The sequence below is a fragment of the Drosophila miranda genome, chromosome XL (assembly GCF_003369915.1).
Source record: "Drosophila miranda strain MSH22 chromosome XL, D.miranda_PacBio2.1, whole genome shotgun sequence".
Lineage (NCBI taxonomy): Eukaryota > Metazoa > Arthropoda > Insecta > Diptera > Drosophilidae > Drosophila > Drosophila miranda.
In genome coordinates, this window is record NC_046673.1 from 18,407,967 (window position 1) to 18,432,892 (window position 24,926).

Below are 24,926 nucleotides of genomic sequence, written 5' to 3' on the forward strand. Positions count from 1 at the left end.
CCGAAAGCTTTAATCACCGCCCGCTTCCTGAAAGAGGAGGCGCTACCACTTTCGGGACAAAGTTCCTTGGTTGCGCTTTGAGCCGCCGGATGGCCGCAAGTGAAGCACCCTCGAGGCGTACCGGTTTCCGCTTTCATTGCAAATAAACAGGGCTCCCCTGTAGAATCCTATAGAATTCCCATAGAATCAAAGAAAATGCTTTGAGTAGAACCTTGTACACCGATCTACAGAAATATCTTCGAATATTTGGAACAGTTGAAACAGTTTGAAGACATGAAAATAGTTCGAATAGAATTTCCATTAAATTATAGTTCCAGAACTTAAGGGCTAGCCTTTGGTCTGATGGCAATGTGGAATGGAATTTTGCATTTTGTCGAGTAAGAACACAAATTAGCTATCGGCAAACACTAGTCAGAGCACACGCTAAGCAAATACGGGAAGTTGGCAAATATCGAAAAAGGAAAACAGGTTCGTAAGAATGCTATAGGTCTATAGTCGAGTATTCCGACTATAAAGATACCTACGCTATTTGGATATTCACAAATCTCAGCCACAACAACCATTGTTGTACTTGTACTCAAGTCTTTAAGCACTTTATGGTTTAGATTCTATTTTTAAGCTTTCTTTGTGCAAACGAATATAATACACCTTTTATGTACCTCCTGTTGCATACGATTCACTCGACTAGACGACACCCGTGCAGGGACTGCGGGGTGGTCTCGAGTATTCTTACCGGAAAAACAAAAACAAAAACAAGAACAAAAAACAAAAGGCAATAAATGAAATCCACTAACACTTAGTCCGTCATTGCACCATTGATTTTTGATCTTCTCGTGTTGCGGGTTTTGTTTTCCTATGTGTTTTTGTTTTTATTTGAAAAACAACAAAAAAGTAAACGTCCAAGCGTGTTAAGCTTTAAACTAGAATTTCTGTTAGTTGTATTTTAGTTGTACTGTTTTGTGTGGGTTTTAGGACAAACATAATTACGACAAAAGTGATTAAAGTGATTTAAGTGCTATGTACAGAGTGGTGTTCTTGGGACTATATATAGTAGGTATACACCTATATATATATTTTCTTGCTCCACTCTCAAGCAAGCTCCGGGCCTGGCACTCTGGGCCTACGTCTCCGGAAGCTCCTGGCCACTCAGTCGGGTCACTCTCTTTACCGACTCTTTGTGTACTTCTCTAAGGGTGACACATTTTCTCCCCGCCCCCCCCCCTCCCCCCCCCACGATAACCTCAGAATCGATAATAACAATGTATCCTCTCGTTTTGGGAACCACGAAATGCCCCGTTTGCCTATTTGTTCCTTACATATAACACAGGTTTAGCGCACAACAGTTTTTGTTTTTTTTGTTTTGAGTTTTCTGCGGGGCCAAGGAAAGGTCTGACTTTCTGCTTAAATAAAGTTATGTACTATAACTATATATGTATGTATCTATGTTTTCGTTTGTGTGTTCTATGGTTTCTAGATTTAATTAAATCTAAGACATCGTTATTTATGTACAAAAAGGGGATAGGGGTAGGGTAGGGGTTAAGTGTGAATAACAACAACAAAAAAAACTAAATTATTGAAAAAAGAAACGAAGGATTTGTAGAGCCGCCGGTGAGGGAGGGGGTTAGGGGGGGGAGGGGACAGTCGGAGAACAGACAGTAGTTATAGATAGATATAGATATAGTGATAGATAGATGGTAACGCATGTTGGATAGTGTAGTTATTCTGAATCCCTTGCTCTCACTCTCCATCCTGCTCTAACTCCTGCTGTGGTTATCCCCCTCTCTTTCTCTCTCTCTCTCTCTGTCTCGCGCGCTCTCTCTCTGTCTATCACTCTCGCTCGGTTCTAATCCTCGTTCATTACGGATTGGATTGGATTATATCATCCATCCACTGACTATAAGGCATCCAAAACACACAGATCTGCGACCAACTCCACTCTGTGATCTGTCTCTCTTACAAACTAACCCTACAATTGGGGTTTCACTTCCAATTCTTCCAATTCGCATCTATTCCATCTGCAATCTATTAAATTTTAAACACTCCGATGAATCCCTTCACAAAGTTCTGCACTGTGGCAGAAGAGCAGCGGAGCAGCAGAGCTTCGGAGCAGCAGCAGCAGCAGCAGCAGGCAGGCATCTCATTTGGTGTCGTCGACTTGGCAGAGGGCCTCAAAGTCGCAGCGCTCCACACTGTCCGCATATAGGCGGCGTATCGTGGCCAGCGGGCACAGGTCCTCGTCTTGTGGGCAGCCTGGCAGGCGGACTGCACGCTCCTGGTGCAGCACCAGGACACGAGGCGGCTCCTGCTCGCATCTGTCATACAAAAAGAACACAATTAGAGGCTGCAAATAAAAGGGGGTGCAAGGAATGACTCACTCGTAGCGCAGAAAAGCCAAGTTGGTCGCAAAGGCATCGATTTCGCTGGTGCGCCAGAGACGCTCGCTGCCAAAATGCTTGTGTGTGAGTGCCTCCTTGTCCTTGGCCAGGCCGAGATGGGCCAGCAGCTTCAGCAGTGTACCCGAATGGGTGAAGTAGAACGTGGCATTGGCCCGGGGCATGGCCTGGGACACTGGGCTGTGGGGTACACGCAAAAAATGTTTATCAAGAATGACTCAAAGTAATGAACTCGCACTCGCACTCACTCGATGGCCGAAAACATATCTGCTATCGCCGGACAGGCAATGCGATGGGTCAGCTCATAGCCATAGCCATCGTTCCAATAGTACTCCAGATCCTTGGCAAACTCCAAGGCCCTCAAGGCATCCACATCGAAGAAGCTGCACCAGACCGATTCGCGCTGCCGTCGACGCTGCCAGGATGTCTCGAAGGCGCATACCATATACATAAGCTCCACATCCTCGGGCCCCAAGTCCGGCAGCTGGGTGCTGCCCCGCACATGCTCCACTGCTGACTGCATCTCCGGCTCTTCGGTGAACCGGCGTGCATTAATAAAAGTTTCGGGATTCTTATCGACGTCAGTTCTCCATCTGTCGCAGAGTTTATAGAACTAAAAGAGGGTTGAATAGGAGTAATAGGAATTAGCAATCAAACTACAGTATTGTTTCAGTAAGGATCCCCACAAAGATATTATTTTAAGGGGATATAAAAACCTACATATATCCCACCCCCTCTGGCTGGAATTTGTTTGTTTTTAAGAAAAGATATAGATAAACAGCGTTCCGATGTACGGAGACTAAGCGGGAATGGATATAGTACATATATATTTATAAACGATAAATGATAGATTGATAGAGTGAAATGATAGGGCTCCGCAGGGGAACAAGTTGGCTTCTGGGTGAGATGGAGGAGTCTTGTATACCTGGCATGGGACTGTAGATCGCGACCATGTTGTCCACAAATCCCACTGCCAGCTGCGCCTTGTACGCGTGGAAGGATAGACAGGTGGGGTGCCCAGTCTTGGGCCCAATGAATCCCTCGTTGGTCCGCAGCACCTTTTGCAGATCCCCCTTCAGTGAGTAGATGCAGATCTTGGTGGCATTGCCGCATGCCACAGTGCCCTCGATCTGGTGGCTGGAAATGGCTGTGATATCCGCTCCAGCATCCCACTGGTACAGCACCCGGTCCCCAGTGCCGATGGGGAACCGCGCCCCGCCATTCCGCACATCCACCACACTGACCGTTCCGTTCTCACAGCCTGCCACTAGGAGCGGCTCGTTTGGTCGCATGTACGCGTGCAGTATGGGTGCATCGTGGCGGCGCGGCTTGTATACACAGACGGGGGCATAGCGTGTGGCACAGCGCATGTCGATCAGTTGCACGCTGCCGTCCTCGCAGCCCGCGAGTATCAGTTCACAGCTCTGGTTGGGCAAATAGGGGCTGAGCACGCGGACGGTCGTCTCGTTGCGTCGCAGCTGAATGTCGCTCAGTCGGAGCTCCCGCTCCACGTCCCAGATGCGCAGGAATCGGCAACCGCCGCCGCCCACCACCAGCCGTTGGCTGTACTGCTGCCAGGCCGTGATGATGCTCGAGCTGCCCGAGCTGCTGGGCAATCCGCCGCCGCCTGCCTGATCCGCGCTGCTTTTGATGGTTCCTCCGCTTCCCGCGATGCTGGTGCGCTGTCGTGAGCCAGTGCCTGTGCCCGTGCTGGCTCCTGTTGCTGTCCCCAACTGCTGGCTGGCGCTGTTCACCGGCGCAAGGGCTGTCCAGGCGGTGATCAGGCTAGACCTGGCCTGCTGCTGCATCGATCCAGCGGCATCCTCGCCCTGTGGCGGTGGCTGCCACACCCTTACGATGCCATCATCGTGGGCCACCAGTGTTAGGGCCTGATCCTGGGCATTCAGGAACTCGATGCTGCTGACCCGCGCGAACGTGGGCACGGCCATCAGTCCGGACAGACCCGACGAGTGCTTGCGGGGCGTGCTGCCGTTCAGGGAAGAGGACGAGCCAGAGGTGGAGCCAGAGCCACTGCCGCCCGCACTGGCCCCCGTTCCGGTGCCCGTGCCCTTGGTGCCGTGTGCTGCCAACGCCTCGGCGGCGTAGGTGCGCACCGAATTCCACACAAAGTCGTAGACCAGGACCTTCTCGCGATAGGCCACGGCTATCTGGGACTCGTACGGCAGCAGCTTCACAATCGATGGCGTGAATTGGGTTTTCCGGCTCCAGCTGCAGACATCGTACCCAAATTGATCGGAACTCTGGCCCTGCTGCGGCCGTCGTGCCTGCCCCTGGCCCCTTGGTTCGCTTTGGTGGCTCTGTGGGCGTCGCGCCTGTCGGCGGATCAGTTCGTTGCGCTGGTAGCGATACCGTCGAGTGCGCAGCTCCTGCGAATTGCGATCCACGGGGTAGCGCTGCTCTCCCTCCGCTTTACCCTCCGCCGAGCTGTAGCGATGCTTGCCCGGACGCGTAAAGTAGGAAATGGCCCACGGTATGAACTCTGTCTGGACGATGGGTTGCAGCGCCTGTCCATGGCTGCCGTGGCCCTTGCCCGGCTCGTGGTAGTGATTGCTCTCGCTGCCGCTGCTGCGCGCCGAGTGGCTGCCACCGCCAGCCGCCTCTCCTCCAAGTGCGGGTCCCAGGCCGCCGGCCGCTCCTCCTCCGGCGCCGCCGCGGACGTAGGCCGGTCCGCTGTCAGTCTCATCGTTGATCGAGCTCGTCCGCAGCTTGCGCTGCAATATCATTTGTGGATCCCCCGCTGCACCGGCGGCTCCGCCTCCTGTGGCACTCCCCGACAGCCGCAGCTTCTGGGCCCAATGGCTGGCACCCACTGTGGTGGCGCCGCCACTGGCGCCCGCATTCCCGCCGGTGGTGCAGCCCACGGGCGGCGATTGGCCGCTCCCCACGGCGCCTCCGAGATAGGTGACCCGTGTGTTGGGGCTGGGAGGCAGACTTACGCTCAAACTGTTGCACTTCTCGGAGGCCGTGGCCATCGTGGCCTCCTTGGCGGCCATGATCGGACAGAGGGCGGTGTCGCGCACGTGATGGACAATCTTTAGGGCGGTGGCAGCCACCTGGGGGAACGGATCCTGGGCAAGTTGGCAGATGCCCAGCCACAGTTTGGTGAAGATCGATTGGAAGGGTATGCTGTTGGTGCCTCCGGCCACGCCTGCGCCCGCTGCCACTCCTCCCACGGAGCCCGAGCGTTCGCCGCTGCTTTTGCCGGCTCGACTGGGCCCTCCTCCTCCTGCCGCTGCTCCTGCAGCTGTTAGACCTAGACTGGCCGAGCCGCAGCCAGAGCCCGTGCCCGTGCCCGTGCCCATATTGGATATGGAACTGGAGCTAACGCCACGACGCATCGTCATATGCCGCTCCAGGCTGTGGGTGGACGAGGCGAGCGCGTGGGCACCCGTCGGCAGGGCATTGCCGCCTTGGAGCATCACCAAGGTGGAGGCGGCATGGCTGCTGCGCATATGCTCCGCCAGATATACGGCCACAAACTGCGACTCGAAGAGCAGCACCATCCACTGGAGGGCGGCGGCCAGTTCCAGGCGCACCAGCGGCGACATATCCTCCCCGACAGTCTCCAGTAGAGTGATGGCTATGATGCGGTCAATGTTGTTCGCCTGCTGCTCGCTGCGGTCCGTCACGGAGCTGATGAAGGTGCCCAAGGCGAAGACGGCGGCCGCACGCACTTCTGGGATCGAGTCGCGGAGCAGCACATAGAGCTTCTCGTGGGCCAGATCGCGGGCCCCCGACCAGCGGGCCTTCTCAAAGTTCTGCCATAGCATGCCCAAGCAGATGGCCAGCCACTGGCGCAGGAGCCAGCTGTGATCGTTAAGCTGCTCCAGGCATATGGAGAGCAGGGGTCCCTGCAGGGCGCTCGTCTGTCCGAGCAGGAAGTTGTGCACGATGGAGGCCAGCACAAAGGCGGAGAGGCTGCGGTGCTCCTTGGAGACGGTGCCGTCCTGCAGCACGGACAGAAAGTACTTGTACTCCTTGACCAGATCCACCTGGCAGCTGGGATCCACGGCCAATATCTTGGCCCAAATAAACACCAGCACTGGCCGCAGCTCGCGCGTTGAGCTCTGCAGCAGCTTGAGGACATACGGAAAGATTCCCACGCCCAGGGCCAGATTGACGGCCCAGGGTCCGAGGTCCAGGAAGCGGGCCAGCAGCTCCAAGGCCCGCAAGCGATGCACCTGCGACAGCAGCACCTGCAGCACAATCGGCAGCTGTTCGGGCGGTGTGCGCGACTCTGATTCGCTGTCCAGCCACACCTGAAAGGCCGTCAATTGATGCTCGAAGAACGGCAGCTGCCGGTACGGGGCGCTATGGTCCAGTATCTCTGGGAGCTGCTGCAGTGCCAGGTCCACCACCAGATCCCAGGCCTTCCACATCGGATGGCGATAGCAGGGCGGCAGTGCCGGCAGCGATACAGGCGTGCAGTCGTGGCTCCTTAGGATGCGCTCAGCAAGCAGAAAATTCCGAAAGAGGCTGGCCACCAGCAGGTCCTGGCGGAACAGACGCTGGAACAGCTCCCGTGGGAGCGTATTCCAGGCTATCGTATCCGTGATGGCCGTAAAAATCCAGTTGAGTTCTCCCATCATGGTCCGTCTGTCGTTGACTTTGCCTGGAAGCACAGGAAGCACACAGGGTGTGTGTCAGTCAGGCTCAGACTGGGGGGCAGGGGGCTAGGGGGCTAGGTCTTACCTGGTATCTTGTCAATCAATTCGCTTTGGATGTGCGGCACCATCCCCAGCTTCTCCTGCATCGCATACCACTTGAGGGCAATGTTAATGGGCGTGGTCAGGCAACTGGTGAAGAGATCTGCCGGCAGCTGGGCATTCATCGGGAGTATCTCGTTGGCCGCACACGCGGCCAAATGTATGCAGTTCTTGTAGCTGACCAGCTGCGTCGGCAGCTGTACAGAGGAGCCGCCGGATCCAGAGCCCGGAATAGAGCCGGGCTGCAGATGGGCCAGGCCCCGCTGCTGGGCAATGGCCAGGGCCTTCTCCAGCTCGTGCTCATGCTGCTCAGCATACGGCTGGAAGGAGTTGATGATGATGCCCGCATTGGAGCAATCGTACACATAGATCGACGGCGCCGACATCCATGTGATCAGCTCAAAGATGCTCAGCGGTATGTACTGCGTGAAGGTCTTGTTGAACACCCAAATCTCTCCATTGGCCGTCGGCTTGGGCACCCCATGCCCATTGTAGTGGAATAGGATGCGCTCCCCCTTGGCGTTGCGACGCAGCGAGGTGCAGAGCTTCTTCACATCATCGACGGTGGGATCGTGGCACTTCTTGTAGCGGGCACGGGGCTGCCAGCGTTCGTATTGCATCTGTAGATTGCTACCGATCAGCTCCATGGCCTTCGGCGGCGACACAGAGCTGGGATCGATCCAGCATTCGAGGCGGGAGCAGGGTTGTATCTTCACCACATCCGGCGGATCCACACCAATGTTCAGGCAGAGCACCAGCGCCACGCTGGCCGTCTTCATGCGCTCCCGGATGCGCCATGCCTGACGCTCGTACTTCAGTCCCTCGATAAGCTCCAGATGCCGCTTGGCGGAGAACGAGAACGAGATGCCCGAGTCGTCGTGCTCGCTATGCCCGAAATGGAAGCTGCTGGGCACCACATCAAAGTGGAAGAGCTGGACGAGCAGCGACGGGCCACCGGCGTACTGGCTGCGGTCACCCTCGCGATCGCCACGATCCCGTTCCCATTCGCGTTCCCACTCCCGCTCCCACTCCCGTTCCCATTCGCGCTCATTCGGCGGCCTTTTCGAGGCCGAGGTGATTGTCTTGTGACTGGGATTGGACGGGCCATCCTGGCCAATCATTAGGCTGCCAATGTCGACAGCGCTTCCATTGCTGCTGCTGTTGTTGCTGTTGTTGCTATTGTTGCTATTGTTGCTGTTCGTGAGGTTATTGGCGTACAGCAACGGTTCACCGCTGCCGCTGCCGCCACCGCCGCCTCCGCCGCTGTTGTTGCTGCTTTCATCGACGCCCACGGCGGTGGCGACGGCATCTGCGTTGGAGGCTGCACTGGGCATGGCGCTGTAACGCGACTCGAGCATGCTTCAATTTCGGATTCGGATTCACACGCACACAAGATCCGATCCGAATCACACACACTGTGTGTGGTGTGGCGTGGTGTCGTGAGCTGCTGTGGTGCTGTTGTTGTGTGGTGTGGTGGTGTGCAGGGGGCTGTCGGACTGTGCTGGGGAGGCCTTGGTCTAGGCACGGGACATCCCCGTGACGAGGGCGATTACGTCTCCGATTGCAGTTTCAACGGCAGAATCCGTTTTTCTCAGCGACTATGCTGCACATAACCAAACACTTTTTGCACTCTCGCTCGCCCAAACACGCAAACACACACGCGCACACATATAATGGTACACTCACACACGCACGCATGCAGTGGACTGCCCGCTGCCTTCTGACGACGACGGACCTCCAAGATTCGTTTCGTCGCCTCACGTTTTTACGTTTTACAATTCACCCGAAACCCGATGTGTGGTTCCATCAAAATCTTTTGGTTCCACTACCGCGCGTTGACCACCAACTGCTTCACTCAATTGCTTTTCCAGTCACAAATGCGCACACGAAAATACTCAAATCAAACCAAATCCAAATCCTCTGCTATCAAAAAATTTAACGAAATACGCATTAACGGGTACATTAGGGTAACTAACACAGCCACAGACACAAACAGAAAAATACACGCATACAGCCGCACTTCATGTCACACTTTTCTCCTTTGCGTTTCTTTTCTTACACTGCAGCGTTGCCCACTCTGCCAACGTTGCCAGACTGACTCAAGAAAAATATCGCTTAGAGCGCGCGCTCGAATCATGTTTGAATGTAATTTTAAAAATGTACTGCACTCACCCTAAGCACAGGATCCCGATACACAGGCCGGGGATAACGCACCGCGTGTATGCGATGACGGCCAAACAGACCCGTTGCAAAACTCTGGGCGCTCTTCAGCGTCCTCTGGGTGGCCGTGTACTTCATGTAATACCAGGCGGGGTCGTACATGTCCGGCAATAGCGAGGGAAAGCGCAACTGCATGCGTTCGGCCAGCTCTATCAGCTCATCCTCGCCCTCGGCCACCAGCAGCTTCTCATCCTCGGCGGCGTTCAAATGCCCCCAGCTCCATTCACGGAGCTGCTTCATTTCGGCTGGGCAGAGATTAGGATGTGGCTGGCTGAGCAGGCGCTGCTGCAACTCCACGAGACGCTGCTGGGCGCGCAATATGACCTTTTTGCTGGGATTCCGGCTGCCATGGCGAATGACCGACCAGATTCGAGTAGGGTGGCAGCCTTGCTTGGCGAAACCGAACCGGTGGAGAGAAGAGAACAGATGAAATACGTAAAATCAGCTGTTGGAGCGGCTCGGCTCAATAATACCCACCCGCGTACTGCGGCGGCGTCTCATCATAATTAGCTATAACCCTATAGGGTGTCTTGGTGGACAAGTGCCGCTCAATTTCGGCCCGTTGCAGGCTGCTGCAGGCAGCCGCCGCCTGGGTATCGGCATCGGCCAATACTGCGCGCTCCTGTGGCAGTACCAGTACCAGTGCCGATAGCAGAAGTGGCAGAAACAGAATTGGGAATAGTTGTAGCATTCTTCCGGATAGCGGGAAAACTTGTCAGAAGTAAAACCAAAAATTTGGTAAAACAAAAACGAAACAAATCAAAACATTCAAAACGAGACTTGCACGCGCACGCTAAGAAACACACGAATCGAGAGACACAGGGCAGACCAGCAGATGAAGAAGGGATTAAAAGGGAGGCTGCGTAAAGTAAACACGCAAAAGGGAATTGGTAAGTGCGTGAGAGTGGCAGCACTGCACAGAGTGAACACCGCGCGGTCTGGTATCGTTCACTTGCGACCAGGCTGCCAGGTAATCAGAAAAGTACCGATATACTGTTTTCCCAAAAGAAATATTTACTAAAATATATAAACATAAATTCATAGCTCATGTCTCATTTAAAACGTAAGAGCAGTTACTTTTCGAGAAAATAAAATAATAATAAATGGCATCTATCGGTGTGCTTCCCAACACTTCTGCAGCACTGTGTAAAAGTGCGACCGTTTACTGAAAAAGCACTATAAAACGTTTAAGTTTGAATCGAAATTTTTGATGAGCGCTTTTTATCTTTCCCGCTTATTGCACTGCACGCCAACAAGTGGCGAGCTTTTATCAGAAAATGTCCTCTGCCTGGATGGCTTAACGCCTGGCTGCCTCATCATCGCTTTTCGCTTTGTGTGCCAACAGGAATGCTTAGTCGCGCAGTCCAATGAGCACTAAACGCGCATTTTACCGATAATCCGAGAAGAGTAGGCCACCGAGAGGAAATCAATTGCACTCGCACCGAGCGCCACGTTTATACGCCGTTTCATCGTCTCCTTTCCTTTTCTACCCTTCCACTTTGGTTTCGGTTCGGCTTTTGTTTCGTTCATGTCCCGCCACAGTTTCCGTTGGCTCCTTTAGCGCGTTTCTAGTTGCCATATGGAGCCGGTGTCGGCCAATGTCAACCGGAGCAGCAGAATCAGCAACAGCAGCAAGGAACAGGAGCCACGTCACGCCACGCACGTGTCGACCAAAAGTTTTGCGCCAAAACTGGAGCCTGAAGGTAACCGTAGCCGTAAACGTAATAAAGTCGTTGTCCTGGTGCGTGCTTCGTGGCTTGATTTGTTGGACTGCAGCACGCAATGGTGCTTAGACGATGTTAATCTTCTTTATTGGCCTCGAAGAGAACAGGGAGCACGGGCTCCGAAGCACGCCACCTGTTGGGCGCCATAACGGCAAAGCTTTAGGCGCGAATTTTGAATGGGAAAATCCATCGAAAAGGGGGAGGACTTGAAAAGCCATCAAATGATGTTGATTTGAGGGTGTGGTTCAGTGGGGTATTAGTCGGGTAGGGTGCTTGAGAGAGTGGCCACAAAAGGATCACTTGGAGTTGGTAGTTGGTGTTTGGGGGGCAGAAAAGAAGCGCTGTTCGAGTGGGTGGGCAATCAATCAGCGAAATGAAATCAACGGCAACGTAATTTCAACGATTACCCCTGCGGCATCGAGTGGCTCCCGAACGAACAAGTGTCACAAGCAATAACAAAGGAAGAGGGGCTGGGGAAAGCCTAATCTCTGGCCGACCACCGACCACTGACAGCCAACCTGAACGGAAGGGGGCCCCAACTTATCGGCCAACACATGAAGAGAGGTAATTAATTTTTTGGTATTTGTGGGACCGAGAACATATTGACTATGACATGATGATCACGCACTGATACTGATAATGACCATGCCAATGCCACAGACACAGGTCTGGGAGCTGAATCTGGAGCTGGAACTGTGGCTACAGCGTCATGCTGGCTGCCATCAACGCGCTTTGTGTATGGAACGCGCCAAGTGAGCGCGACGCGGTCCCAAAACCTGCGGTTTGGCGCAAGCAGCGCACCTGTCCAGCCACCAGTCAGTCAGTCAGTCAGCCAGCAGCGAAGAGACTCGCTCTGCCTCCTATCTCTATGGGAGTGTGTGTGGGAGGGTGTGTAGGTGTTGCGGTGTCGTCGCCTGCACTTTCTTTGACAGCAGCAGAGCCGCAACGCAATAGCAGCAGTAGAAGTTCAATTGCTTGGCAGAATGCCAGACAAAGGGGCTAGACTGATTGATACCCTTTCTACGAATGGGATAGGGAGTCTCAGCAGAGATAATAATGAAAGCTCTTACTCACCCTTAAATCGATATACATATGTATGCACATATGTATGTAGCAATTACTTAATATCAATTATTAAAATGTCCATTAAATTCCATGAGCATTTACCAGCACTGTAAATAAACCGTAATTTAAGGAATAATTTGTTTCACCTTCAACAAACTTGTTTTTCTTTATTCTCTGAACCGTTAGAACTTAGTCTCCCGATTCTATAATTTATAATGATTAAATCTTAAAGACATGGGGGAAAAAGACGAAGAAGAAATGGACACAGAGCCTCGTTCTGGATATTAATTTAAAATTCTCTTCGAATAATAGTTATCTTGAATTTCGGATAAGCGTAACCATTTGGGCATTATCCAACAGAGGGGCCAGTGCCAGCTCCTGCCTGTCGGCCCACACGAGCCCCAGCCCGTGCTATGGAGTAAACCAACTTAACAGCAATTTAATCTACACCTTTTTGGGTGTCAGTGTTCAGTTCCATTCACCCAGTGTAGTGTCGTTGTTGTTGCTGACGACGCGCTGCCGTTGACGCTGGCGCTGGCGCCAGTGCTTAAAAGCTAAGGACACGCGCTCAGAACGTTCAGTTCGCCTCGAGTTTTTGCCCCGCGCGGTTTGGCGCGAACAAGAGACAGACACGCACCGCACACGGACACGCACATTGGCCACAGAGCCGCCGCACGGAGCCAGAGAACCATAGAGCCACAGAGAGCGTTGAATATTAGTTCAAAAACAAAAACGCAACGGAACCAAGTCGAAAGGAACGGAACGCAAGGGAAGGGAGTAGAGAGCAGAGAGCAATAGAGAAGAGGCCATAAAGAAACATCGACGGAACGGACGTCCGTCCCCGGCAACGGTAACGGTAACACGCAGCAGCAGCAGCATAACGTAACAACAATATCAAGCAACGGTAAACGTAACCGTAAAGCCACAACGAAGACAAAAGTAATGAAAAAACACAACAAATCTAAAACAAAACAGAACAAAAAACATGAAACAAACACAGCGAATAGCTAAACAAAAAAAACATTAACAATTTAAAGTTAGTTTAGAACAAAGGCAATCGAATTTGTTGTTATACAATGTCGCATTTCATTTAGTTTTTTTAGTTGGGTTTCGAGTTTCGTGCTGTTCTTCTCCACCGCACACTCTCCTCTATTTTAGCTTTCTGCCGTTTCGTTTTCATTGACGCAGCAGTGGCGATCGGTGGCAGCGGCAGCGGCTGCGGCAGCATTTCGCATTTCACGTGGCGCCCAAAATATTCATGACCATCACGAGATTCGATTCGAGATTCGAGAATCGGATTGTGGGGGCTTCCTCCTCTGGGCCAGAAGCCCACCTGCGGCGCCAGCTGCTCTGCTGCTGCGCTGCCTCCGGCTCAGGCCTCAAGTCACAGTCTCAGGCTCGGTTAACTAGTTTCGAGTTTTGCAAATTTCGCCGCGCATTAATCTTCGATTAAATTTATACAAAATCCAGCAAACTGTTTGGCTGTGTAGCCCCCGGGCCCCCTCTCTCTCATGTTCTGTCGCGCCGCCGCCTGCGTTTGCGCGGCAACGGTCGAAACACGTTGGCCCTGATCGTCACACTCACAAAAGCAGCAACAACAGCAAGGCAGCAGCACAGGGGAGCAGAGGCAACCAACGCCAGCGCAGCGCAGTTGTTTGGGCAAAGGAGGTGGCTGGCGCACGCAGTGCAGTGTAGGAGACAGAAGGAGCGCAAAGGTTTATTCAGATAGGAGTGCAGAGAAAGCAGTGGCCTAAAGGTGGAGCACAGGAAATGTATTTGAGTAACAGTGAAGCGCAGGCTGCTTAGTTGAGTTAGAGTATCGCGCTGGTCATGCAGTGCAGTAGATCAAGCACAGGAACTACAGTGTAGGAGGGAGAAAGGAGCAGAAGCAGATTTTCAGTTTAGCGAGATAGGAGTGCAGACAAAGCAGTTGAATAACGGTGGAGCCGGCAGTTAAGCAAGAGTGCGCCCAAGGCAGTGCAGTTAAGTAAGTGTGGAATCCAAGCAGTGCAGTGAAGTCAGAGAGAATCGCATCTGAAAGCAGTAGAAGAGTTATGCCTCTCTTGTTCACCCGCTTGATGCAGTTTTTACTAATGTTATTGCGCAACACACAGGCTGTCTGTCATACAGTGGAAACTCGACACGTGACTGATGATCGACTGTCCGTCCGATTGGATTAGTGGTTGGCGATCTGGTTGGGGCCGGTCTGGTCTGGTCTGGACTTTGCCGGCAGTAGCGGCGGCTATCGGCTTACGTTTTACAATGGTACAGTAGAGCCAGCCTAGCCATAACGTAACTGAATCAAAATGGAATGCCAAAAAGAGATTCTGGGCAGCTATGGGGGAAATAGACGGTGCATGTATTGTATCATGTAAGATTGTCTGCCCAGGAATAACCAAGCAGTGCATCAATGAAGGGCTGATCTGCACTGTACCGCACTAGCGCACAGACATGTGTCCATCACGGAATTAATACCCATCATATCTCGTCATTTTCCATCTCTCTGTTTATCACACAACCTTTCTCCTCTCCCTCACTTAGTGCCGTCGACGCTGATGTCGCAGTCACAGCCAGCGTCGGTGCTGTTGTGAACGTGCGTGGAGCAACCAAGTCCATATCAGCGGCCGACACATTTCCATCAACATCATCGGAGATTACCATCCGTGAGAAACCCAAGGCGCCCGCAAGCCATAAATCAAGAGGGCTCGTTCGGTCTGGTCCCGTCCCGTCGGTGAATCAGCCCCCAGCAGATAAGGAGCTGGGAGCGACGCCAGCGCCGGGCAGTAGTTGGCAGTGTCGCCGCCGAGCGATATGTTGGCCACGCCGAGCGGCGGCGCAGCGCCCGCTAATGTTCCCGCAACCGCAACCGCACCCGCTCCAGTACCCGTATCGGTGCCAGCATCCGTATCCGCCGTATCTGTGCCCCCAGCATCCGCCGCATCCCTGGCCAGTCCGGAGAAGCCCCTGAACAATGGCTACCTGCAGGCGAATGCTATGGACGAGCTGAATGCCACAGTGGTTTCGCCGCTGCTCGGCCAGCAGCAGCAGCAGCAGCTGCAGCCACAGTTGCAGTTGCAAAATCAGCAGCAACAGCAGCAGCTGAACAAGCTGCCAACTGTAGTTTTCCTCAGTCCGGACGGAAGCGGCGGCGTGGGCATTGGCAGCGCCCTGCATCGGAATCCCATCTCTGGGGCAAGCATCCCCCCAGCAACCGCCTCGAGCCGCAGCAGCGACTGGCTGCTGAAGGAGTTACAGCAGCGGCGCCGCCTCTTGATCCTGGCCATCGCCTTCACCGTTCTGGGAGCGGCCATCGGTGCGCTGGCCATCTATTTTGCCGGCGTCCATCAGCGCTGCCAGCTTTATCCCCGCTCCCTGGACGCCGGCGAGTCTGTGGCAGGTGAGTGTCTGAGCGTGCGTGAAGCTCATTTCCATTTCCATTTCCCGTTCCCATTCCCATTCCCGTTCCCATTCCCGTTCTATTCCCGTTGCCGATCCCGTTCCATGCAGTGCTAACTGGGAACTGGGTCAGCAGCCAATCAACAGGCATCCTGTATCCTGTCTTCCAACTTCCATCTCTCATCTGTCCCCCGCCTCCGTCAAGGTCCATTTACTGTTGTGGTAAGTGAATTTGGCGCCAGTCCCTGCCTCCCCCTCCACCATCACTCCATTCTATTGCTCATCCATCCATAAATCGAGTAGAAATTTCAATTTCCTTGAGCGGGGGAGGAGCGATGGACAAGCAACAGGCTGAAAGAAAGGAATACCAGCTTCAAGGTCGAGGCTTTTGATACCCTTTCAAGTGCATCGTTTCGACGAGAGAGGGCTAAGAGAGTAAGCGTCTGTATAAGTTTGCAAACCTCTAATCCATAATAATATTATCCTCCGAAAGGGTATGTGTATAACAAGATTTTTGTTATCTCCGTCCTGGCAGCCGGCCCTCTCTTGTCACTAAATGCTGCTGCTGCCCGCTCTCTTCTCACTCTCTCTCTCTCTCTCTCCATCGTTGGCTTCCCATCTTATTCGCTCTGTTTGGAATTCAATTACAGAATATGTCAAACAACAAACGGGAAAAGGAGCAAGCAGCGCACCAGCAAGAGAAAAGGGCACGGGGCGGCACTGCTTGCCTTGGTGCCATTTTGTAGTCCGTTATTTGCCCTCTCGCTCTTTCGCACTTTCGCATCTCTTGATAACAGTGGGATCGAGCAGCGACTTCTGGGAAGTTCTGTTTTTCCACTGATTTCGCACGATTTTCCACCCCCGTGGACCACTGTGCGTGCGCTGGTCTTCTCAGGCCCTTCCTTCTGTAGTCCTGTGGCCTGTTGTGGTCTGTGCGTGGAGTGAGAGGCCTGGCAGGCGGCAGTCAAGCAGCGTGTTCCCTTCTGCATTCATTCACATAAGGCATTCACAAAATACGTCTAACACAAAGTACGGATTCAAAGCAACTGAAATATTCAGGAGGCTCTGCTCTGCTCTGCTTTGCTCTGTCAGCGGTATGGCCCGGTATGTGGGCAGGGTTGTGTCTTTGCGGCGTTCCTACAACACTCATTTTCATTTTACAAAATGAGATAAAAAGCGAACACACACACACACACACACATAGAGAGAGAAAAGCAATCAATCGGCCTGGCCCTTGGCCCTGGCCAGAGGATGTCTATGAATTTTGGAACGGTCGTTTCAATCGATCGCGTCCCGTTGCTGCTTCTGCTTCTTCTTTGTGTCTCTCCTTCGTTTTTACCGTTAGCTTAATTGAATGTGCACACACACACACACACATACACACATTCACTCGAACGGCATTTTTCATGTGTGCGCGTGTCATCGTTATAAAAACGTGTTTTTTAATGTTTTGCGCCAAAAAATCATTCATCGATAGCGCGCTACCGTTACCGGATGCCACAGGTCGTGGAGGGTGATAGGAGCGGGAGAGAGGGAGGATGGGGGTGCACCATCAAAGCCTATTTCTAACAGTACTCCGCATATGATGCGTCTCCGCCGTTTACCGTTATAGCTCACGTAAAAATATCTCTCATCTCTCTTTCTCTCTCTATAAATATCGAACAACATCATCATCAGCATCGGCATAGCACCATCCCTCATCTTCTGGTAGACCCCTGGCCTTGACTATGACTATGGTACTCCCTACATCCCCTCCCCTTCCCTCCCCACTCCTGTCTGCTCCATTGATTCAAGCCGTAATTTCTTGGGAAATTTTAAAGTGGACTCCGAATTTAATGGGTGGAAGGAAAGAGGAAACGTTTTGGAAAAAACAAATTGGTTTAATGTTTATAGAATATGAAAACGGAGGGAGAGAAAGGACACTCGCTCGATTGATTACATACATATTATATTTAGATGGAGATATTCCAATCTTATAAGATCTTATAATAGATTCCAGACCGGAAATCTATTAGTATAGACTTGATTTGTATTGAATCGATTATGATCTTAATTGTGGAAAATTGTTCAAAGATTTGTTTCGAATGCCGAACCATTTCGTTGGGGGAACTTTCCATATACATACATATATCCTGTATACATATAGTCCAGTATATGATATGCTTTGAATTTCTTCCATGGAAGGATGGAAGGAAAGCAATGCCAAAGCTTGAACAGCTATAATTTATGGTAATATTTTCTTTTTATATATGTATAATTTATGTATTTCCAAAGTAGTCGAAAAGAAGAGGGTTCTATGAGTACTAGATGGCTCATTACTCCTTATTCTTTGGCCTCTGCTTGAAGCGTCTCAGGTTCCACTTCGGTTCCAGTGGTCTTCTGCGCTGGGACATTCACCTCGCATGCTGGTTTTTGGTCTCGGGTCTCGTTTCCAAACGTGCCACATGCCACTTAAATCTATTAACGCCATGGTAAATGTTATTAGCCCTCCATTCGGTCGGGGGAATCGCTTTAATTAATAATTAATGCTGCCATCCAAAGCCAGCCACCACCGCCCTACTCGCCTCTACTCTGTTCGTCTAGATGTCACTTTTTATTGACAGCCTCGACAAGGACATCAGCATGCAACATGTGTCCAGGCAAAGGAATCGATGTCAGTGGTAACTGGGGCTGGGGTTCGGTGAATTGTGGTTGATAGAGCAACATTTCGTTATTTTAATTTAATAAAGGACACGACTTGGCGGAGGAGGAACAGCTGGAAGAAGGAGCTGGTACTGTAGCAAAGATTGTACTCTTTTTCTTTCGTTTTAAATTTAAATTCAATTTACTTGAGTGGTTTTCGAATCAATTTCACCCACTCCCCACTACCCATTCCGCATTCGATTCCGATTCGGACTCGGTTTTTGCTATCTCTTTTGGAACGCTATCAAATAAGAAATCTTTTCGCTCTCTAATTGCAGGCAACGCCAGATGGGACCTGGGCAATGCCCACGAGGGGCAGGACAACATTTGCATGACTCAGGAATGCGTGAGAACAGGTATGCTACTCGGTATAAGTGGACATGGTTCGAGTAACCTCTTTAATGGACACCTGGAGTATTGTCCGAGGTCGCTGGTGGGAAGTAGTAAAAGAATGGCAGTCGAAGTGCAAGCGAAACACGGGACACGGAGGGTCATGGGCTGATTGGAAAGACAGTGAAAAGGGTGCCAGGGATTTGCACAATCATGAAATGTTTGCAATTTATTTTCCCATCAATTATTTATTTGCCATTAAGATAGCTTAGACCTTTCCCCAATCATGGATTATAACCGAACCCTTTGTCGATGAGGAGTTGGACATCTGGCGAGCGACAGGCGGCCGAAAGAGTTCAATTTATATTCAAACAACTCCGACTCCTTCGATTTTTAGAATCGAATTTCAGTGGAGAGTGTAGGCTACTGCCATATGCATCGCCTATATAAATTCCAAAACAATTACCAAAGGGTGCAGCGAGCAGAGCACAACAGAACGTAACAGAACGATACCGGTGTCCAATTAGCGGTGCGGTTTCTGGGTCGTTTCGTCATCGTTGTTAGCCTACTTTTTGGGGCAGACAGAGGACAGAGGACAGTGCAGGGGATAAGGGGAGACTGTGGGAAGTCCACCAGGTGGAACACCATGTTCTAAGAACTACAAATATCGTATTCGAAGGGTTTTCCCGAGAATTCCCAAAATATAGTTCGAAAAAGAAAATCTTTTCAATGAAAAGGAAAAGGCTTTGCTCTTCTATCGCAATTTCAGTTCTTAATGCCATTTCTCCAAAATGTATTCTTTGAGAGCCGGCGCCAGAAATGTTGCAAAAGCGAAAAGTGCAAAGGAGAATGCCTGAGGTTGCAAAAACAAAATATGCTGTCGATGCTCATCTCGAGATTCCAAAAACAGAATACATGTCGTGTGCCTGAGTCGACTCTCCCCAATAGGGGTTAGTTTATGTTGTTGTTATTGTTGGACTGCTCCATAGATAGCGCATCCCCAACACATCGACATTAAATTTGGATTCCCGCTTTTAGTATTCCTAGAAAGTTAGTATAAACCATCGAGAATGAAACTATTATAAATGAAATTTATGGATAGATATCCAAGGATTATTCCTACATGCCGTTCATCCGACTTTTAAGTGCAAGAACCCCTCTGCTTGTGGATTGGCCAGCGCCAAACCATTCAAGGTCTGGTCCTGGTCCTGGTCCTGGTCCAATCCCCCCTTAACCCACTCTGCAACCAAAAGAAAATCCTAGTCTCAGTTTCAATCGAAACTATTGTCAGACCGAGAAACTTTTCCGTCTACGCGGGAAAGTTTCGACCACAGACGCCGCAATGCAATTTGGGCCATGGGTATAGAAAGGAAAAGGAGTAGGAGTCGGGGTTCGTTTCGGTTCGGTGTGTGAGGGTTATCGCTTATCGTAAAACTTTTTGGCGAATGATTTGTTGGCCAAGTTTTCTGCAAACACCGTTTGCTATCCGCACAGGCGACAGGTGAATGATATCAAGGTGAATTATGGTCAGAATGTGGGGCTGGGGGTGGGGGAACGTGAACACCATAATTAAATGCCGAACCAGCTGAACTGTTTCCCAAGATAGAGGTGGTGTCTGACTCGTTGATTTGCCATCTAATAGCGGCTTCCCTGCTCTCGGCCATGGACATGACGGCCGATCCCTGCGAGGACTTCTTCCAGTATGCATGCGGCACCTGGAACAAGGTACATCCCATACCCGAAGATCGCAGCTCCATCAGCACATTTGAGGTAAGTATTGGACCGTGCTTTAGAGACAACAACTGGGATCGGGAATGTATCTTTTACCCACCAACAGGTACTCTCCGACCAGCAGCAGGTGATCCTTCGGGGTGTGCTCGAGGAGCCAATCGACGAGCGCGATAACCAGGCCACCATCAAGGCTAAGACCTTCTTCAAGAGCTGCATGGACATACGTGAGTGTCCCCCATAGATAATTGCCACCAGATATATACAAATAGTATTGCTTCCACACAGCTCAGATAAGAAAGATCGGCTCGGGGCGCCTCAAGCAGGTGCTGAAGGCCCTCGGTGGATGGCCGGTGATCGAGCCCAACTGGCAGCCACCGGACGATCTCTCGGTGGAGAAACTGATGGGCCATCTGCGGCTGAACTACAGCGAACCGGTGCTGATCGAGCTGTATGTGGGGGCGGATGACAAGAACAGCTCGGTGAACATCCTGCAGATGGATCAGCTGCAGTATGCCCTGCCCTCGCGTGACTACTACCTGAAGGAGAGCAGTGCCAATGACCGGAAGGCCTATCATCGGTACATGACGCAGGTCTCGGTGCTACTGGGCGCCAATCCGGCCACGGCCGCTGCCGAACTGGAAAAGGTGGTGCTGTTCGAGACGCAGCTGGTGAACGTCTCGCTGGCCGAGGCGGACCGGCATGACACGAGCGCCGTCTACCGAAAGATGACGCTGCCAGAGCTGCAGCAACTGGTGCCGGAGGTCAAGTGGGAGGAGTACTTGCAGACGGCCCTGGGGCCGGGCATAAAACTGCAGGCGGACGAGCCTCTGGTCACCTACGGACTGCGGTATCTCACCGATATGGGCAAGATACTACGGCGCACCGACCGCCGTGTCATCCACAATTATATGCTGTGGCGCCTGGTCATGTCGCTGATGACCCACATGATCGACGAGTATCAGCGGGAGCGGGTGGAGTTCCGCAAGATACTCATGGGCATTCAGTCGGAGCGGACGCGCTGGTCCCAGTGCGTCGAGTGGACCAACAAGAAGCTGGGCGTAGCCGTCGGCGCCCTCTTTATACGCGACAACTTTAACCAGGAGAGCAAGGAGGTGGCCCTCGAGATGATACACACCATCCGAGCGGCATTCAACGAACTGCTGGCCGAGAACGACTGGATGGACGACGAGACGCGGGCGGTGGCCAAGGAAAAGGCCGACTCTATGAACGAGAGGATTGGCTATCCCGAGGTCCTCACCAATGCCACCGAACTGGAGCAGGAGTATGTAAATGTGAGTGTTGACGGGGGGTCCAGAAGGGAGCCATATAACAGATCCTTTCCTCTTCCTTCTCCTCCACCAGCTGACTGTTGTGCCGGACAATTTCATTGACAACGTGCTGAGCATCTTGCAGTGGGAGTCGGAGAAGGTGCTGCATCTTCTGCGCCAGCCGGTGGACAAGGAGAAGTGGACCACAGAACCGGCAGTAGTGAATGCCTTCTACAATCCCAACAAAAACGATATAGGTGGGTGCCACTCTCTGATCTGCCCTCTGATCCGCGACTACAGACATTTCCTCTGTTCAGTATTTCCTGCGGGCATTTTGCAGCCTTTGTTCTACAGCCAGCACTTTCCCAAGTCACTCAACTATGGTGGCATTGGTGTGGTGATTGGGCACGAGATCACCCACGGATTCGACGACAAAGGGCGGCAGTTCGACAAGGAGGGTAACATGATGCAGTGGTGGAACAATGCCACCATCGAGGCATTCCGCGAACGCACCCAGTGCGTCATCGATCAGTACTCGCGGTACAAGATCAACGAGGTGGACATGTTCATGGACGGGCGAATGACGCAGGGCGAGAACATTGCCGATAACGGTGGCCTCAAGCAGGCCTTCAGGGTAGGTCTCCTCTCGCTCTCTCTCTCTGTTTAGAATTTTTTCTGATCTGATGTGATCCTCCATTCCTTCGCTTTGCAGGCCTACAAGAAGTGGGAGACGCTGCATGGCCGGGAGCTGCAGCTGCCCGGCCTCAATATGACCCACGATCAGCTATTCTTTCTCAACTATGCCCAGATCTGGTGCGGTTCGATGCGGCCGGAGGATGCACTGACCAAGATCCGCTCCTCGGTCCATTCGCCGGGCTTTGTACGTGTCCTGGGGCCGCTCTCGAATTCGCGCGACTTTGCACGCGCCTACAACTGCCCCTTGGGGTGCAACATGAATCCCGAGGAGAAGTGCAGCGTGTGGTAGATACGGATATGCAGAAGAGAAAGATTATGTGTTTTTTTTATATATTTATATCGCATACTTTATATAGTACGAGTAGATACCATATACAAATAATACTTTACTGTAGACAACGGAACACCACGGAGGAGGGACACCATCTGATTCGTATCTCTATTCGGTTCTTTTATTTTATCTCGATCTGTGCTCTTGTTGTATTTGTATTTTATGTTTTTGTTATAGCAGTTATTATGTAATGTAATGTACGAGTAGTAACGATGATCCCTGTATACCTGCACATATGCATTATTGATGGCAATATAGTGTCTGGGGTGCTACATATGAGAATCATGCCACACAGAGCCCACAAGCCGCACTCCCACACATATCAAACCCCACACCCACACCCCCACCCACCCGAAGAGCGTCCGACGAAAACGGATTATATTATATTCGTGAATAAAGAAAAAAAAACAAAAAACAGTACCGAAATCGCCAAATATACCCCAAGGGATTGTGTTGATTCTCTCAAGATCCCTTTGATAACGATCCGATCCCAATTGAAGTTGCATCATCTTTATAACACTTCTACAAATGAGATCCTTTAATTATAGCGATTTTTCTTATATAAATAACTTATCAATACCATTACTTGCCTGAGTATACTCACCGGTAAAGTCCATCGAATATACACTAAATATAGTTTTCCGGAAAAAAAAAACCAATCCATGCCAAAATAAGGACAACAATCGTACTTTAACAGGGTAATGTCAACTGTCAACATATCAAGAAATTAAAACTGGTGGCTATAGACTCCCGTGGATGGTGTTAAATGGAGTTGAAAACATCGGAACATAACCTACAAAATATGAATGCCCTGCACTCTATAGGAGGATATCTCAACATTTGGGGTGCTCCACAGGATTTGGGAAACAAGAAGAGCTTCATTAAAAGCTTCCATATAATCCTTCTAGTTGGTACAAAATATCAATAACTGGCTCAAGTGCCACAAGGTATTGTAATAACAATCATCTTTATATGTTAACACTTGAACAAAAGAATTCCTCTGCGTTTAGGGCCATATCTTCTACAATTTCTTTGGAGATGTAACTGCGTGTGTGCGACGGAGATTGGTGCAGAGAATGCATAAACAAAATACACAGCTGCCTGACTCGAGGTTCGCTGATAAGGATTGTTTCTTATTGAGCGCTGATCAGTAATATTCGCTTGGAAAGCCCATCGAATGGTAGGTCTTTTGTTCGGTCACTTGGTTATCCCTAGGGTCGCTATCAACTATGACCAGTTTTCGAACAAACCGACGACCAGTTGATTTGAAATGGTTCGTGGCGAAAACTTTTGTGGCATTAAAACACCCATACCGTCGGTTACTGTCTTGTTTCGGACTCAAATTCATATATTTTATCAATGATTCTAAACCTGTGTAGATATTAAACACAGCTTTTATACTTTCTTACACTAATCGACACTAGTCTCGTTTGGACCGATTTAAAAAAAAAACAGGAGTCGATCATGGAAATAATTATTGATGGACGTCATACGAATGTACAAGGTTGCCTCAATTCTCACGGTACAACGATTTGCTCAATTATTTTTCTTACATCATCACATGACCATTGGGTATTGATAAGGCCAAGTGGCCAAAAAGATAAATAGCAGTCCTCCTAAAACTGGAAGCATTCCAAAAAATATCCGAAAAACCCTATATTTTCACTTTGAAAGTCTTTGTTCGGAAGTGACTTAAAATTAAGTCCGACATTTGAAACACCGATTCAATAGCGAAGGAAATCAGAACGTTTAACATATACAATAGGTAAATAGGTATATACTGCTGGTGCATTATTTAATGAAATTCATAGAATCCACTTAGGGCGCAAGAAGCGTTTCGATTGAAATTACTACGCCATGAATTATTTAAAAGCAATCAAATAGATCAAATCCATCCGTTTACATCGTGCCAATCTATTACCTGCTCTCTGGTACGTGTAGTAGAGCGAAGACTTGGCTCTGAACTACGACTGAATCATGTCTGAATGGTAATACAAATATTCTTCATTAATAAAAGTAATACCATTCACATTTTTTCTGCATATGATTCTGCATGCTGAGTGCACACAGGATTGAAAAGAGCGAGACCAGCAATATATACCAGCAATACATAATGCTCTAGTATGATTTTTATACCCGATACTCAAAATGAGTATTGGGGTATATTAGATTTGTGGTAAAAGTGGATGTGTGTAACGTCCAAAAGGAATCGTTTCCGACCCCATAAAGTATATATATTCTTGATCAGCATCAATAGCCGAGTCGATTGAGCCCTGTCTGTCTGTCCGTCTGTCCGTCCGTCCGTCCGTCCGTCCGTCCGTCCGTCCCCTTCAGCGCCTAGTGCTCAAAGACTATAAGAGCTA

At 50.7% G+C, this 24,926-nt stretch overlaps 3 protein-coding genes across 5 annotated transcripts; 1 reads left to right on the forward strand and 2 right to left on the reverse strand.

Annotated features, from left to right (window-relative positions):
- Positions 1-908: 908 nt before the first annotated feature.
- Positions 909-10,184, reverse strand: LOC108158639 (multiple inositol polyphosphate phosphatase 1). The gene is made up of 5 exons (XM_017291126.2): positions 9,818-10,184; positions 9,293-9,726; positions 2,642-3,006; positions 2,376-2,573; positions 909-2,312 (listed from the first exon to the last, which is right to left on the reverse strand). Exons 1-5 carry the CDS (start codon positions 10,029-10,031, stop codon positions 2,138-2,140), a joined length of 1,386 nt encoding a protein of 461 aa, XP_017146615.1. The 5' UTR covers positions 10,032-10,184; the 3' UTR covers positions 909-2,137.
- LOC108158608 (regulatory-associated protein of mTOR) lies at positions 2,915-9,187 on the reverse strand. Its single transcript, XM_017291087.2, has 3 exons — positions 7,107-9,187; positions 3,319-7,026; positions 2,915-3,006 (listed from the first exon to the last, which is right to left on the reverse strand). Exons 1-3 carry the CDS (start codon positions 8,476-8,478, stop codon positions 2,999-3,001), a joined length of 5,088 nt encoding a protein of 1,695 aa, XP_017146576.1. The 5' UTR covers positions 8,479-9,187; the 3' UTR covers positions 2,915-2,998.
- A 2,516-nt stretch (positions 10,185-12,700) lies between the features above and the next one.
- LOC108158618 (neprilysin-1) lies at positions 12,701-23,149 on the forward strand. Of its 3 annotated transcripts, none has more exons than XM_017291097.2 (9): positions 12,701-13,068; positions 14,671-15,526; positions 18,486-18,563; positions 20,180-20,307; positions 20,375-20,492; positions 20,554-21,560; positions 21,631-21,793; positions 21,854-22,170; positions 22,249-23,149. In XM_017291097.2, exons 2-9 carry the CDS (start codon positions 14,941-14,943, stop codon positions 22,519-22,521), a joined length of 2,670 nt encoding a protein of 889 aa, XP_017146586.1. In that variant the 5' UTR covers positions 12,701-13,068; positions 14,671-14,940; the 3' UTR covers positions 22,522-23,149. The 3 variants fall into 3 exon arrangements, with proteins under 3 accessions (XP_017146586.1, XP_033250066.1, XP_017146594.1); XM_033394175.1 differs by having other exon boundaries at positions 12,701-12,979; XM_017291105.2 differs by lacking the exon at positions 12,701-13,068 and adding an exon at positions 13,910-14,116.
- The last annotated feature ends 1,777 nt before the right edge of the window (positions 23,150-24,926 follow it).

What these genes read in the sequence shown, in the direction of transcription:
- LOC108158608 (XM_017291087.2), bottom strand. Translation starts at nt 8,478, where the DNA reads ATGCTCGAGTCGCGTTACAGCGCCATGCCCAGTGCAGCCTCCAACGCA. An exon ending in ATTGATTGACAAGATACCAG is followed by an intron (nt 7,027 to 7,106) that starts GTAAGACCTAGC and finishes CTGTGCTTCCAG; the next exon opens with GCAAAGTCAACGACAGACGG.
- LOC108158639 (XM_017291126.2), bottom strand. Translation starts at nt 10,031, where the DNA reads ATGCTACAACTATTCCCAATTCTGTTTCTGCCACTTCTGCTATCGGCA. An exon ending in ATCGGGATCCTGTGCTTAGG is followed by an intron (nt 3,007 to 9,292) that starts GTGAGTGCAGTA and finishes ACCCTCTTTTAG; the next exon opens with TTCTATAAACTCTGCGACAG. An exon ending in TTGGCTTTTCTGCGCTACGA is followed by an intron (nt 2,313 to 2,375) that starts GTGAGTCATTCC and finishes TTTGTATGACAG; the next exon opens with ATGCGAGCAGGAGCCGCCTC.
- LOC108158618 (XM_017291097.2), top strand. Translation starts at nt 14,941, where the DNA reads ATGTTGGCCACGCCGAGCGGCGGCGCAGCGCCCGCTAATGTTCCCGCA. An exon ending in TGGAGCAGGAGTATGTAAAT is followed by an intron (nt 21,561 to 21,630) that starts GTGAGTGTTGAC and finishes CTCCTCCACCAG; the next exon opens with CTGACTGTTGTGCCGGACAA. An exon ending in GCCTCAAGCAGGCCTTCAGG is followed by an intron (nt 22,171 to 22,248) that starts GTAGGTCTCCTC and finishes TTCGCTTTGCAG; the next exon opens with GCCTACAAGAAGTGGGAGAC.